Here is a 15,569-nt window from a genome sequence, read left to right on the forward strand (position 1 = left end):
AACACCTCTTATGGACATGCATAGCCCTATACAGAAAAAGGCTTTCCACGCTCGGATTCGCCGTTCTCAACAGCATTGAAGAGATCTCACAGATGGTGTTGCTGAAAATAGGGTTGATTCAGAAAATACTCAGGAGTGTAAAGGATGAGCTGCAGTGGTATCACAAAGGGATTATTCAGGCCTAAATATGCCGGATGACACCCATTCAATCTAGCCTATCCTGTCGTAAAGAGCGTAGCTCACAATGCTCCCAAGAGAAGTGAAACAAAGAAGAAAAAAAATTAATTTACAATTGTCAATTAATTGGCTTTCAATGTTAATTGTTCAAATTGAATCACGCCTAGATAAATGAGTTGTACACCAGCATCAAGAGTCAGCATCGCACTGTTTAGAATAATATTTTCACTTCACATTTGGCATGCCTCATCACTTGGCTGCATATTTTGCCAACAAACAGCACCCACATAATTATGGATATATGTACATATAGTATACATAATATAAATGTTCCTCATTCTCTAATGGCAGAAATGGGTAATAAATAAAGCGACTGTCAAAAAACTATACAATGCTTTTGTTTAAACGTCTTCTTTCCCACAGCTAAAAGCCATGAAGAATTTAAAGAAATATTTAAGTGAATGTGTTCTTTTTTTCAAAATAAAAAATAGCTTAAAAACCACTTAAGTCAATAGTAATCTTACTTGTATAGCAGATAAGATTAAAGAGAGAGAATTTGTATTGCTGTTGAAGTTGGTTTATCTTTGTTATTTGAGGCACATCAGCGTGCGATAGATGAATATACATACATACATACACAAATATTGAAAGTTGGTAATAGAACACATACTTGTACTTACGAAAAGCTGATCTACTTGAAGCTTGTGTTTCCTACAGTAGCCATATTATTTAGTAACTGATTTGAAATAAGTTAGAGCAGAGTCTCCTACAGTTAGTGTTAGAATAGCGGCAGGCTCTGCTCTGAAGATCTGTAAATTTGGCAAAAATGCGGTCTGCTGAACAATAATATAGATATTTCAATGAAGATATTTGGCATCGTAACAGCAGCTGGTCTTCTGCAACAAAGCCTGTTATTTAAGCCTTTTTTAGGGTGGCGGTCATATATACAAAAGAATGCTAATAAATACTCGTATGCATATCCAATCTAAAACAGATTACCAAGGGATTTTTCAGTAAGCAGTTAGGATGTTTCTACCGAAACCACCAAAAAAGTCCTCTGTTGGAAGCAGAGCCACCAGGCACGACTGAAACCATCTCATAGGAATGTCCGCTGAAATATACACAGGCGTTAAACGACGAACGCCGAGAGTCCATTATCACCTTGAAGAATACCATTCCCATTTTGACGAACGTCATTATCAGAGTTTATTAACCACTCATATTAGACGAAGAGCTTCAGCAGCCTTGTATTATGGGGAACAGCTTTAGAGGTGTGGCTAAGATCAGACCATTAGCCGACTCTCAGCGAATTTTAAATAAGCAGCTGATTTATTGACGCCAGATGGGACATGCCAGCGAATTGGTTACGACAAAACTGAGATTATGCTGATGATATATGAGAAAACTCAACACAGCCTCGTCTCATATTGCTTCGTTGCCGTCTGAACAACAACTAATTGGACAAGTGTGGAGATACTTGTGAAATAAGGGGGCATAATTCTGTTGCTGAGTACCCCATGCCGTGGCAGCAGCAGTTACTCTCACAATTTTGTTTTTCACCATAGCGGATGACCCATGGTAAAAAGAGTTTCGGAGGTGTGCTCTTTCATAGACTTAAGTGAATGCGTATTCATTATTCGACTATGAGCGACTTTGATAGAATAAGTTGATAAGCTGACGTCACTTGGGATGTGTTTACAAAAAAACTGAGACTCTGTTGGTGATATACGGAAAAAAATTAACCAATAACATTTCGTTCAGAACATTGGGTCTGAAGATCGTCTGATTTGATGAGAATGTAAATAAGTGTTGGCGAGTATGTAAATATGTGTGAAATGATTGTGCAACCTTCGGCTGGCGATAAGACTGTGTTCGTGATATACGAAAAAAAATCAATCCTAATCCCCAATCATGTTGCTTCGTTGCTGTCTGAACAACGACTGATTAGAGGAGTACATACATGTAAAATGATTGTGCAGAAATCGGCTGCCGAATTTCCCAAATGACATGACAGCCGAAGTTACCCTCACAATTTTCATTTTCCCTACAGTTGAAGAGCAATCCTTGTAAATATGTAAATCGATCATCCTTAGGATGACCTTGCATTGCATTAAATAATTATAGCGAAAGAACTGCTGGAGATTTTTGACATTTTATGTATTTTTTATTTCATTTGAATAATTTCCCTTTAAATATATAGTTGATTCACATATAAAACTCATATTAAACCAAGTTTCATTTGAATTTCGATATAATAAATTGCAAATCTGCAGTAGCTCAAAAATCACGCTGATTTTTGACAATTTTTTTTCTGTTGGTCTTGTGCATTTTCTCCATATAACGCATATTCGACATTTTTTATATGGAAGAAATAATCAAAAAACTGCAGCAAAAAAAGTGGCTTAATTGAAACTTGCTCGTTACAATTTCAAGTTTAAAAAGTATGAAGCTCTTACTTTTTTTTAATTTGCACAAAGGTTGGAACTTGGATTTATATGATTTTTGTAGCAGAGACTATATTTTCATATAAAAGTTATTGAAATTAAATAAGAAATAAATAAATTTTCAAAACGTATGAGTAAATCCCTATTATTTAACGTAACTTTGGGAACAATAAATGTTTTCCGCGTGAAATGAATTGATAAATTGCAAGTATCATGGGTTTTAGAGAGAGCACGATATCTACATTAGAAAAAACAAATAAATAAATAACTTATATTTTAAGGTCTAGTCCAGCTGTTAACAAATTGGTGGTGTGTCAAAAAAATATTCTATTATAATATATTATTTTTATATTTTAATGGATTTTGTATACCTTGGGGCTTTCAATAAATGTTGGCACGGTAGTGAGTGGGGTAAAAAGCAATTGTCTGGTAATTTTGTAATTGCCCAAAATCGCGTGAATGAAGTGATATTTAAAAAACGAGCAGCAAAAAATTGTGAATTCGTAAGAGGCAAAATGCTTATTAGCGAGCAAGGACGCTTCGGAACACGTGGAGAGGATTAGGTTTCAGAATTGAAATCAATTTTTGTGAGCTCATCAGTTTATGAACAAAGGAAAAAAAATAACTTAGTACCTATGAGTAAATGTACTGTTTATTTATTGTTCTTCTTTTTTAGTTCTTAATCGGAAGCTTTGCCAAGAACGCGCACAAGCAAATAAGAAAAAAAAAACAACTGGTCCACTACAAAGTGAAGGTATTTTGCAAAAGACTGCAAACTCTGAACAACAGCTAGAAAATAAGAAAATACTTGCTTGCACAGACTAAATATACATATGTATATACGCGCGTGTGTGTGTGTATGTATACCTACCTTATTAGTAAAACCACTAGATTGCTATAGACCAGATCAGATAAGAATAGGATGCACTTAACAGAGTTTATGTTGCCAATGGTGCAATGTGCCACGCAAACGCATATGTAAGTATGTGTAATACATATGGACATGTTTACATACAAACACACTTTCAAATGTAAAAATAGACAAACCAATGAACTGAAATAAGCAATTATAAGCAGCGGAGTTTATGTATGTAAATGACAGTGTGTGTAGCAAATATGCATTTCTGGGTCTCTGGGTTACTGGGCATTTATCTTCAAGTGGTGCTTTTTTTGTTTTGTTTTTGTGTTCAACCATCGGTCAAGTGCAAATTGAAATTTGAATTTTCAACTTACATACATGCATACATACATACCTAGTACATGCATACGTAGTAATTTTTGCAAATTTCATACAGCAAAAAGGAACTTCTAAGAAAATTTCATAATATCAAAACAACTTTTACGTATGCAGCTTTGAGGATATCTACTATTGCTTAGTAATTTATATAGTACAAGCATGAATTTTAGCTAGTGTGAGTGTGTGTATGAGTTCCTTTGTTTGACTGCTTAAAGAACGGGGCAGAAAACTACTAGAAATTCGTATAGGCAAACGACTATATTTGCGAAAAAAACCACATACATTCATACATAAAGACAATTTTACTCTTTGGCAAATTCATCAAGTGCCGACATTGAAATCAAATTCAAAATATTTAAACAATTTTCTTAAATATTAATTTATGCCACTAAAATTTTACTTAACCACATACATTAATATTGAGACGCAAAACCCCGCAGTAAGACGAAGTGTTGGCCAGTGTAAAGCATTCACTTAAGGGGTTACATACGTCCAGCAGCGCCAAAAATGCGCTAAAAAACTGTTTTAGAAGGGATAACAATAGAAATAAATATTGTATAAAAAATTGTTTATTAGTACTTAAACAAATGTACAGATCCATCAACATTTCAAAGAGAAATGATGCAGATCGTGGACCAACTTTTTTTCATTGTACTTTGGGTCACGTGATTTTTTATATACTAATTTTTGGAAAGAAAAATTAAAATATATTTTTTTATAAAGTTCAAGTACCAATAAACAATGTATGGTATACAATTTTTTACATTTATTTTTATTGTTATCCAATAAAGTTGTAGTTACAGTTTGTCCAGCCGGATTTTTGAATTTAGAATTTTTTTTTTAATTGAATTTTACAATTTACGGCATTTCAAAAAAGTATGCGTTTTACGTCATAAATGTCATACTTTAATTATGTTTATAAATTTTTTTAGTAAAAATATCAAAAATCAAATCTATAGAGAAAACACTTTCGAATATTTAAAAAACCGCATCAAAAAATTTAAAAAACTGTATGAGTTATAATGCAGACCGTGTCGGAAAAAGTAGTTTCGAGAAAAACGAGTTTAAACTTTCAAGTGCATTTCGCTCGAGGTCGCGCGCATTTAAAGCAAGTACTAATATCTTTGTATCTATTTTTACAATCGCCTTCCACAGAAATACGCCTAAAACTATAAAGAACAATGATCTGTAAAAAAACGATTTTTTGAAAATTCTGAAGCCGTATGTATAATATGAACTAAAAAGTTCTGGTCATTATACGCCTAATGTCTATAATGATCCAGACATCTTCTTGATGTATAGATTTTTCTCTTTTTAGCCTGCCTAAACTGACTATACCAAAGAACATTGTCACCTTGCGGAAACTCCAATACATCTCCTTGTCGAAAGCGATGGCATAGCGATGAGAAGAAGTAGACATCTTGGCCTGGTACGGCGAAAAGAAACGGACGTATGTATGTATACTCAGCACAACCCAGTTTCATATTAGTTTTATTGCGAGAACTGCAAGTTTGTACGTTTAGCTCTTCAAACTCTACACTTTGCTAGTCCCTTGCCATGCTACAGTGATAGGTGCATAATTATCAAAGTTTTATCATTTGGCTCACTACAAGCTTTTGTGCTAATTACACTATTTCCAATTTCAAGCGGCTATCAAGATAAGATCTTGCATGTTCCCACGACAGTCAGTTCAACATTACCGGAACAAGTCGGATTTAGTATTTCTATCCGGTGAAGGATTGTCACTCCAGTAGTATTCGCCATGTATGGAGAATGTTCATGCTGCTTCAACATCAAAACCAACAACAATAAGAGTTTCCAATAATGCTAGTTTAGGTTAGGTGGACCTGCCTGGATGAAAGGTCCTTAGTGTTACCAGATGGAGCTAGACTTTTACGTTTCCTTGCAGTAAACATCTTGTAATACGTCTGCGTCTTTTGCGAATCTAAGTAAACACTGAAGCTCTAACCCCGAGAGGCATTCTAACTTCTCATATTGTATGCTTAGGAGCATTTTAATCTGGTTTTAGCTAACGCAGGGCAAGAACGTAGAAGGTGTTCTAGCGTTTCCCTCTCTTCATTCAATTCATTGCAAAATCTGTAGCTATTGTTGTTTGTAATTCCTATTTTGTATGCGTGCACAGCTAGCAAATTGTGGCCTGACAGCACACCTACGATAGTTCTTTTCTGGACAGAGCTAGTACAAATCGGACATACATATTTATCTGCATTCTGTGTACACATGATGTTGGCGGTTTTACAAGTGGCTAGGTTTATCCACCTCCGTCTATCCGTGTTTTCATGTCCGCAGCGATGTCATTGTATACCGTATTTAAAGGTTTCAGTATGTCGTTTTCTTGTTCGAATTGGCAATCTCATCTACAATTTCGTTTTCTTGCAATACACTTATGTTCGGGTACCCAATAGATATGCAACCGTCTGTCTACGGCTAGTCTCTCTATGCCTTCCCTGCTTTTTAGAACATTTTTAGATGGAATTTCATATGAGTTTATTGCTTTTATCGCCGCTTGGCTGTCAACGTATATATTTATTTTGGCGTTGCTTGATGTCTTTGCTAATGCAATTTCTGCAGCTTTACCTACAGCAAAGACTTCTGCTGAAAAGATATTGCAGTGATCGGGGAGCTTAAGGGGGTGGTAGGGTTTAGCGCTAAAAAAAAAACACTTTTTTTTTAATTTTTTACAGAAATATGGCTTAAGATACTTTAATAAAATCAGTTGCATGTTATTGTACATCTTTTCAATAAGTTTTTAAAAAATATTAATAATAAAATATTGACAAATAAGCCCATGACAGAGTTTTTTTGGAGATATGTTTTTCGAGGGGTGCTCTGCGGTTACAATCGGCATTCGTCGTAGAATCATCTGAAACTAAAAAAGTCGAATTTTTCAGTTAAAGTATGATGTAATGCTAGTAGTTTCGGAGTTGTGATTGGCACCGACTTTTAAGAAGTCGTTTCGGGAAAAACGCGTTTGAAAAAATGACTCTGAAAAATTATCGATGCTCCGCATTCGAGGTAGAGTGCCTACAAAGGCTATAACTTTGAGAGTTCTGCTCCGATCCACTTAAAATTTTGACACAACATTCTTGAAATGATTTACTATAAGATGAGTGAAGAAAAAAAATTTCGATTTTGTGACCCGTTTAGCTGCGGGGGTTGCCAATAGGAGATCTTGCACCTTCTAGTAAAAAGTACCATATCCGTTTTATCGGCATTTATCACTAGGACTGTCTGTGTTGCCCATTCGTTCTCTGCTCCGAGTGTATGTATTATTCATTATGTCACTCACGATGTATTTGGCTGTCACTACCTAAGTATGTATGCCATTTGCATATGCTACTAGTTTAGATGCCGTACCTTCAAATTTCTTTAGTAACTCATTAACCCTTTAGTCAGTTTAACTTCGCTTCCAATGATACTAAGTCCCAACGAATAGATTATTACTAAATAATGTTTGTTTGAGGCCCTCTCCATTGCCAATACTTGCAGGTCATATTATACTTAGAATGCAACACAATGTGTGATGAGCATTCCAGAAGCTCGTTTGGCTAAGAGTAGTAGTAATAAAATAATATCTACACGCCCATTACGCAAAAGAATAGTCTCGAGTTTAGTGCCATCCGAATGGTCCACGCAACTTCTGATTAAATGAGTAACTGGTTCATAAACTACTTACAAGTGCAGGTTGCTCACAAAAGTAGCGCACTAGGCGCACTAGTACGCGTGTGGTATTCTGTTGGCATGCCAATTTATTATTCAAAACATTTAAATAATTCTGAACGCTAGTATTTTCTGTGTTAGTTTTGCGTGGCTTTTTTTTTAATTTATTATTTTTTTTTTAATATTGTTACTTTTGTTGTTGCACTTAAGCTATCACAAAGTGGTTTAACGAAAGTAGTCATGACATTTTCACTAATTTGAGTTATTTATGCTTTTCTTTAAAGCATTTCAGTTGACAAGCACACTTTGATAATTAATCAAAAATTGTGGACAAGTTTTTGAAAACCACATTTACATAATTATTAAAGGCTATTAATTTTTATATTCGGGGCTATTAATCTCAAAGAAGATAAACCGAGAAATTTCCATAAACCTAAATACAAAGTAAACGGCAGCAAGGTGAAAAATAGTTTCTTATTTTCGAATAACTTTGATAAAGGGAGGGGCTTAGCTGCTTTTGCTTAATCGACTAAGTTACAAAGTGCTCTAGTTATTTTATCTGTAGGGCGCACAGTGCTACGGCTTCATATATAGTAAAAGGTAAGCAAAAATATCAATATGAATGGATTTTGCTTAAAATTGATTCCTTATTGGATTACAGTACATTGAACTCGAAAGTAAAATTTGCCTTTTTTCATAGTTTCTATATTTTCGATGAAAATAAGACTTAAATGAAGATTAAAAATGGTTTTTTCTAAAGTATTCCAGCGGAAGTTAATTAAATGCTATTAGCATTCAATTCATACTGAACTTTCTTCGCAATCAGTTAAAAATGTCTGCAAAATATCTTAAATTGTACTTCTTTTTTTCGTTTCCGTTATAATATGAGTTTTTTGAATCTTACTTCTTATGGATGCGAACTGTGGATCTAATAATTTTATTAAATATTATTTAATAAAATAATATATTTTATTATATTATTCCTGCGTAGCTTTTCGCTTATGATACAAGCGCATTTCTCATCAGTTTGTGAGTAACTTCCAGAGCTTCCTCTGACAAATAGCCTCTGGTAATGAATTTTCGTAAATCTTCCATGCGATGTAGTTGCATTCTTAAACAGAACATCAATGGTGTCTCATATGCTTCTTTTTCAGCGTCCTCTGGTGTACCTCAAGGATGTATTGCTTTTTTTATCAACGATTTACGTAGTTGTTTTTCTTTTGCCAACTTCCTCCTGTATGCGGAAGTTTTAAAATTGTTTTCTATTGTTTCAAACTCGGCGGATTTACATAAGCTGCGAGCTGATGCTAATAGATATTTTAGTTAATGCTTTAAACTCACGTATTCAAAAATAATCAACATCCTTACTACTTGTTATAAGTTCGGTGATGATATACTCCAATCTGCTGCAGAAATCAAAGATTTATTGGTTGTTTTTGATGGACGCTTTACATTTCGTAATCTTATAAATTTTATTCTATCTAAAGCGTACAATACTTTTAGTTTTATAAGAAGGAATAATTCGAAATTTACAGACGCATATCTGTACTCCTAAGGGGTCTCGGAGATCTAGACCTAGAAAATTTAGGGTCATTTTTTTACAATAAAAAAATGAAAAACGATATTTACATTTTTTGAACTTTTTATTTAACTTCTTTTACATACGAAAAAAAAAAAATTGTAATAACTTTAAAAATCGCGCTGAAGTTGACCCTCCCGTAAAATTGGACCTGGACAGTGTTGTCCATATTGGCTCTTCTATTTATCAGAAACACAAAAACCAAAAAAAATATTAATCAGTGTGACCGTAGCTATTCCGTACTAGAATAAAAAAAATTAAAATTTGAATTTGAGACACTAAAAATCGGTTTTTTCAGTTTTTTTTTTATCAAAAAAATACAAAATAATTGAAATAATAATAATATTATTCTAGTATGGGCGATAGCCATTGATGTTGTGAATAACATATTAAAATTTCAGACGATTCGGTTGAATAGTATTGTTTTTTTTACAACACCAGGCCGAAAAAGTATTTTCACTATAAATGAGTTCAAAGTTTGAGGTACAGAAGCGCGCGGACCGCTCTCTACCCATTTAATGTGCTTTAGAAATATCGAAAAAACAAAAAAACGATTTTTTGAAATTTCTAGACCACCGGGTCCCCTTAAGTTGTTATTTACTGCATTTGCTCGATCTACATTAGAATATGCCCCCTTGATTTGGAGACCTTGTCACCAATTCTTTATTGACAGAAATCAACGAGTTCAAAAAGTTTTTCTTAAGGATGCTCTCTCTTCCCTGAATTTCTCTGATTCTGTCCCATTATATACATATGTACATCCCGTTTCCAATATAATTTATTCATACTTATAATCGATTTTATGGCTGTCTGATTAACTATTCGGTCCCTACCAGGTCTTTACGTAATAAATATCCGGTCCATTTGAATAGGTGTAGAAAAAATTATTGCTCCTATTGCTCGCTCACATCAAGAACTCAATGAGATCTCAAATTCTATTGAACTCGTTATTACATTATCTAAACTATGTTTTTCGGCTCAACTAAACTGTCTATTGTATTTAACTTTTCAATAACGATATTTATGTAGTATTTAATGTATAACAAAAATTTTAATTTAACTGTTTTTTTTTTTTTTGTTAAATTTACTTTCGTAGTAGTCAGTAAGAACAATTGTTTTTTATTTCTGAAATTAAATAAATAAAGCAAAGAATAGTTTTCAAGTAAGTATTCAAATCTCCTATTTTCTGTTTTCTGTGAAGTGTCACAAAATTCTACTTTCGCCAGACTTCCCCTCTGTAGTGCTAACACTTTCAAATTAAAAAAAAAAAAACCACTGCATGCAATCTAAATAAGTATTAATATATAATATTTGAATTGAGAGCAGTGATTGGGAGAAAATTCTAATTAAGACTCGCTTTTATTTTTAATATGCGACATCAACGCAGCACCTTTTTTTATGAATTTCAGGTCCTTTGGGAGCAACATTGCAGCAACACGGCGCAAACCCAAGATAACTACATTAACTACAATGTCGACGTTCCTCATCCTCGATGGACTCTCGACCACTTCTGAAACGTTCACTCAGGCATCACTAGTAAAGGACTGTTTCTTTAGGGTGTCATTACCGAAAGAGTTTCCCAACATTTCTAAGATTTTCAAAGCATTTAATCCGTTTTTAACACAAAATTGTATACAAGCTCGTTGCAAATAGTGGCAAACTCAAATCCATTTTTAAAACTGTAAAGAGTCGAAAACACGTGCAGAGGTAGTTTTACCCAAAGCACGGTAACTTTTAAAAATGCCAAGCAATGTCAATGATATGAATATTAATCGCAAATGTGGCGACCTAACAAAAAACAAACAGAATTCAAATCAGTTGATTTAAAGCATCACCGGGAACGGTAGTTCTGGGAACTTTTTGATCAAGGTGGTATAACTCAGTGATAATGTTGCTGTTTTAAAGGGCTTTGCTATAGTTGCGTATGAACTCTGATGGAGAAGTTGTTAGAATTTTTTATTAAAAACAATGGCCGCCAAACGTTTCAGAAGAAAACCACCTTCAATGATTAGACTCATTTCTGGCTAGGCCCAGTAAAGTAAGTTAAGTAAAAAAAATTTGGAGCGAAGAAAATCCACGGAAAATTTATGAAGTACTTCTACATACATCCGAAAAACTCAATGTTTAGTATGGATTTTCATACGGCGGTGCGCAAGGAGCTGCGCTCATAGTCAATAGCGACCGATAATAATCGGACGATAATAAAAAAAAACTTTGTGTGGCGTAGTATGAATAGTATAGATTTCTGTACAAGCATGTGAGTTATACAGGATGGCTTCACTTGCCTGTATGAAAAATAATGTATTTATTAAATGAGAAGCTTGGAACTACATGAAATTTCTTTTCCATGAAGAAAATTTCAAGACTACTGTCGCCTTAAGTAAAATCTGATTCTTGTTCTTCATTAAATTGTATTCATTTAAGAAAAAGTGCCATTAAAACGTATCACGCTAAAAAGCTCCAACTATGGCGCAGTTATGCACACATAATAATTATTACCTGAAACCTTCAAATAACAGAAGGCATTATGAATTTTCATGCCGAACTTTCAATTTTCATCTCCAAAATAGTCTAAGCCGAATTCCTACTGGTATTATGGTTGAGGTTCAAAGGAAGATCTGAGCCTTTTTTCGCTTTCTCATATGATTGCTGAGTTACTCAAATCCCAAAATGAGCGGCTCTTAGAGACAAACCCTTTACTTTTGAAATTAATTTACTCTCTGTGCTAGCGACTGCCGCACTAATGTGGTTAGCTACATTCAAATATACGAGTACTTGAATAATTAAAATATTTCAGCTAGCTCTCAGTCAACTGATAAATGCATACACATATGAATTTTTGAACAAATAAAAAACAGTAAATATGAGCGCTAATTCATTTTTACTTGTTTTTTATCCCACGTTTCATACCCTACGCAGGGTTTTATAACTTTTTCAAAATTTAGCTTAAAAATATTGAAAATGCTATATTATTTCAAAAACTAATTAAAGAAATTTTGTGTCCGAAATTGCTTTTACAAAAATAAATACGATTATAAAGAGTGGCTCATCGAGCGTTAGGAATTGGAACTATCACTTGTTTTTGCTTTAGCATCCATCATAACATCTGTGAGCTGTCAGAAGTTTAGTTTATGAATATTCCTTAATATTTTTTTTAGTGGAAAGAGTCAGTCATGACATTACACGTAGAACAGAGTTTCATTTAAATTACAGTAGCCAATTCTATCAATCTAAGTTTTCAGTACATTTTTGTGAGTCTCAGCAATTATTTCATCAATGGCAACTCCGATTTCAAGTTGCAACTCCTGAAACGGCTCTGAATGGCACGCATAGCATTTATATCACAGGACTGATGTTATTCTAATGTAATACAATCGCAGTCTCTAGACGGCCAAATGACTTCACAGTATCGGTTTATTATTCGAAAAACCGAGAATTAAATTATCAACCCTATAAGAACCATATGGACTATGTAATAGAAAACTTGAAGGCATGAAACATGCGATTTATCTAAGACTAAAGAAATAATAAAATTTATGTATCAAATTATCCAAGAAAGTGGGAACACAGCACTGCTCTTTTAATATTTCGTGCATTGAAACATGCGTTGGTTTTAAAAAGTTGCCCGAACTTAAGCTCTTCTATTTACTTCCGCAACAAGTTAGTAGTTAGAAAATCGTTCATCAGTTGACCAGAAACTTTCGAAGTGTACAAAGTGGATATTACATTACTAAACAAAAGCCAATATGAATACGAAAGGCACTTTACTATTTGCGCTCAGTGTTTGTTCAATTTATTGCTGTATCTATGCTGAACGACCAGGTATTATTTTCCGTTATGTTTAAAACATATTAATTATAGTTGTTTTTCTATTTTATACCACTTTTAGCTCATTGCTCACAGCCACATCCGCAAGGATACGGTCCATGTGATATGATCATCAATGGCTTCTACTACAATGCTGAACGAAATGAGTGCGAGCAATGGACGGAGGACGGCTGCGGCGTTAAAGGCGGGCATTCATATAATTTTAAAGAAGATTGTGTGAAAGATTGTATTGAATCGAATTTGAAGTAATTAAACCAATACGCCCCTTTTAATACCTAAATATTTACATCTGAACCCTTAGAGTTGTTTACTTAATATTCATAATTTTTTTACGAGGTGTAAAAGCAATTGAAAGCCTCAGTCAGTGTGCGACTTTAACGCCACTAAAAAGACCTCAAGTCCGACGGTTCTTTATACAGCAATACCGATTTGGTAATTACGTTCAGAGGCAGTTGTGAGAAATAAGCTTAACCATCAGTTACATTCGGCTGCTGTTCGTCTTGCTGCATTTTATCATTGCGGAAGTGGTTCTTGCTGCTGCGTTCATCTAGCTTCATTCTTTCGCCTAAAATCGATAGTGCGAAGTTCCACAAAATTCGTGTTGAAAAAACTTGCATCGCTCTCCACTTTTCATCCGACTCAAGCATTTGTAATACTATATTATTGGGCGTTAGGAAAACACCAGTTTTGTTTGCTAGGTCGTCGTGTTCCTTAACGAACCTGCTGCAAAAAAAGGCCACATATTCGGCCGTCTCCTCTTCCTCCAAGCATTCTGGGCAATAAGGACTACCACCCAAGTCTACTCAATGCAGACATTTTTCGAAGCATCCATGTCCGATTAAAAGATATGTCAGGATAGAAAATATCTGTTCGTACTTTTAACAGATCCACTCGTTAATCCGTGGAATCAGCCTATGCGCCCCCCGATCTGCTTGTTTGAGTTCCTCTGTCGACTTGGGACATTGCGAGCAGTTCAGTCTTTTACCCCATCCTATAGGCCCATGCGGTCTTCAACGCACTTGTTTTACTGGCCTTTCCTTCTTTAAAATGACACTTTGCTCCAGCCCAGACTGGAGGTGCGTGTAGCATATAGAGTGCGTCACTGTGGAAAGAATTTTTCTCCTGAATGTTAGTCTGAAATCAATCCAACTAATATTGACAGCTTTACTTTCTGCTAGCTCCTACTGATCAGCACCAGTTTTGTTTTTTGGGCAGCTAGTTCCAAGCTGACGTAATACAACCACTTTTGTATCCTTGTTATGGCATCATTACATACATGTTGAGCTTTAATCTGTACATAATCGATCGTTCATTTTATGTATTATATCGCTCACCGATATTTGACAAAATAATTTATTTGCCTACTTTTTCTTTCTAAGCTACAGAAAAAAATAAAATCCATTTAATCCAGTACTTTCTTAAGATGCTTTAGATCTGCAGGCAAGATATGTCGCTAGCAATGCTGCAATAAGGTTGAACACCTTAACTAAATAGTCAAACATAGGATACGGCCACTGTAAATTCAAACTGGCATTTCAGAGATTCAGATTCAGAGATTTCCATACAGGTAGACTATGTGCTCCGCTTATAATTCTCAATACAACTTTCCCTCCTACCGTCAAGGAAATAGTGGGAATGGGATCGATATAAGACAGGTGAGTCCATCCATTTATAAGCTCGAACGCAGGGTGGGCGGGAGGTATACCTGTACTCCGAACATGTGGAGGTCACCTTTAGTTTTCGGCTTCCCGACTACTGCGATGTCTTTCAGGCCGAACTGAAGACAATAATAAAAGCCGTGACACTGGTACAGTGTGATATTATATTTATCTGGAAATGAGATCTTCACTGATAGCCTTACCACTCTCAAAACAATAAACAACCTCCAAGGTAAACATGAAATACCATACATCTCCTAACGAAATGGGTGAGTCATTTCATTCAAAGGTGAAATGGGTACCTTGCTATTGTGACATTGAGGGAATGTGCACAGCCGATGAGCCAGCGAGGCCTGACGCCAAGTTGACTGATGAGTGCACAGATAATGGCATAAGCATTGTAAGAATATTGTAAGCTACATATTTTTGAGAAAATTGTAAGAGCAGCGAAGGCAAGATGTTGTAATGAACCCATCTGCAAAACCGCGTCGACAATTGTAGCCGACTCTCAATACTAAACGCACAGAAACTCTACTAAGCAAAAATAGGCATAGTCTTAGTACACTGATTTCTGTTAAAACCGGATACTGCCTAATAGGCAGACACACCCAGAATATGGGCATGCAAACACACGACTTCTGCAGAAGCTGTCTGATTGAGGAAGAAGAGGAGACGATCTCGCACCTTCTGTGCCATGGGCCTGGTCTATCCAAATGTAGGAAATTTTTGAAAAGTTCACACAGCTTTTAGAAGAGATACGGACAAATTCCCCACAATAGGCTATAAGCCTCAGTGAACAACAACTACAACCGGACCTGACCTAATCTAAGATGCTTTCCAAAGCATAATTTGTGTATGATTGATAATTTAAATATTTCAGAAAGTTATTTTATCGCAAGTAGGCAGATAATATGCATTTGATACACATACTCAAATACCTATATGTACCTACATATATATATCTG

General features: G+C 34.9%; 1 protein-coding gene and 1 long non-coding RNA gene across 2 annotated transcripts; both read left to right on the forward strand.

Moving 5' to 3' along the window:
- Positions 1 to 4,900: 4,900 nt before the first annotated feature.
- On the forward strand, positions 4,901 to 10,592 carry LOC129243637 (uncharacterized). The gene is made up of 3 exons (XR_008582331.1): positions 4,901 to 5,079; positions 5,177 to 5,312; positions 10,528 to 10,592. It is a non-coding gene; the product is annotated as an uncharacterized LOC129243637 (long non-coding RNA).
- A 2,189-nt stretch (positions 10,593 to 12,781) lies between these two features.
- On the forward strand, positions 12,782 to 13,240 carry LOC129245820 (PI-actitoxin-Afv2b-like). Its single transcript, XM_054884220.1, has 2 exons — positions 12,782 to 12,940; positions 13,008 to 13,240. The coding sequence occupies exons 1-2, from the start codon at positions 12,865 to 12,867 to the stop codon at positions 13,193 to 13,195; spliced, it is 264 nt and encodes an 87-aa protein (XP_054740195.1). The 5' UTR covers positions 12,782 to 12,864; the 3' UTR covers positions 13,196 to 13,240.
- The last annotated feature ends 2,329 nt before the right edge of the window (positions 13,241 to 15,569 follow it).

The sequence above is a fragment of the Anastrepha obliqua genome, chromosome 4 (genome assembly GCF_027943255.1).
Source record: "Anastrepha obliqua isolate idAnaObli1 chromosome 4, idAnaObli1_1.0, whole genome shotgun sequence".
Lineage (NCBI taxonomy): Eukaryota > Metazoa > Arthropoda > Insecta > Diptera > Tephritidae > Anastrepha > Anastrepha obliqua.

Coding starts and splice junctions, on each gene's coding strand:
- LOC129245820 (XM_054884220.1), top strand. CDS start 12,865: ATGAATACGAAAGGCACTTTACTATTTGCGCTCAGTGTTTGTTCAATT. Junction 12,941..13,007: donor TATCTATGCTGAACGACCAG/GTATTATTTTCC, acceptor TACCACTTTTAG/CTCATTGCTCACAGCCACAT.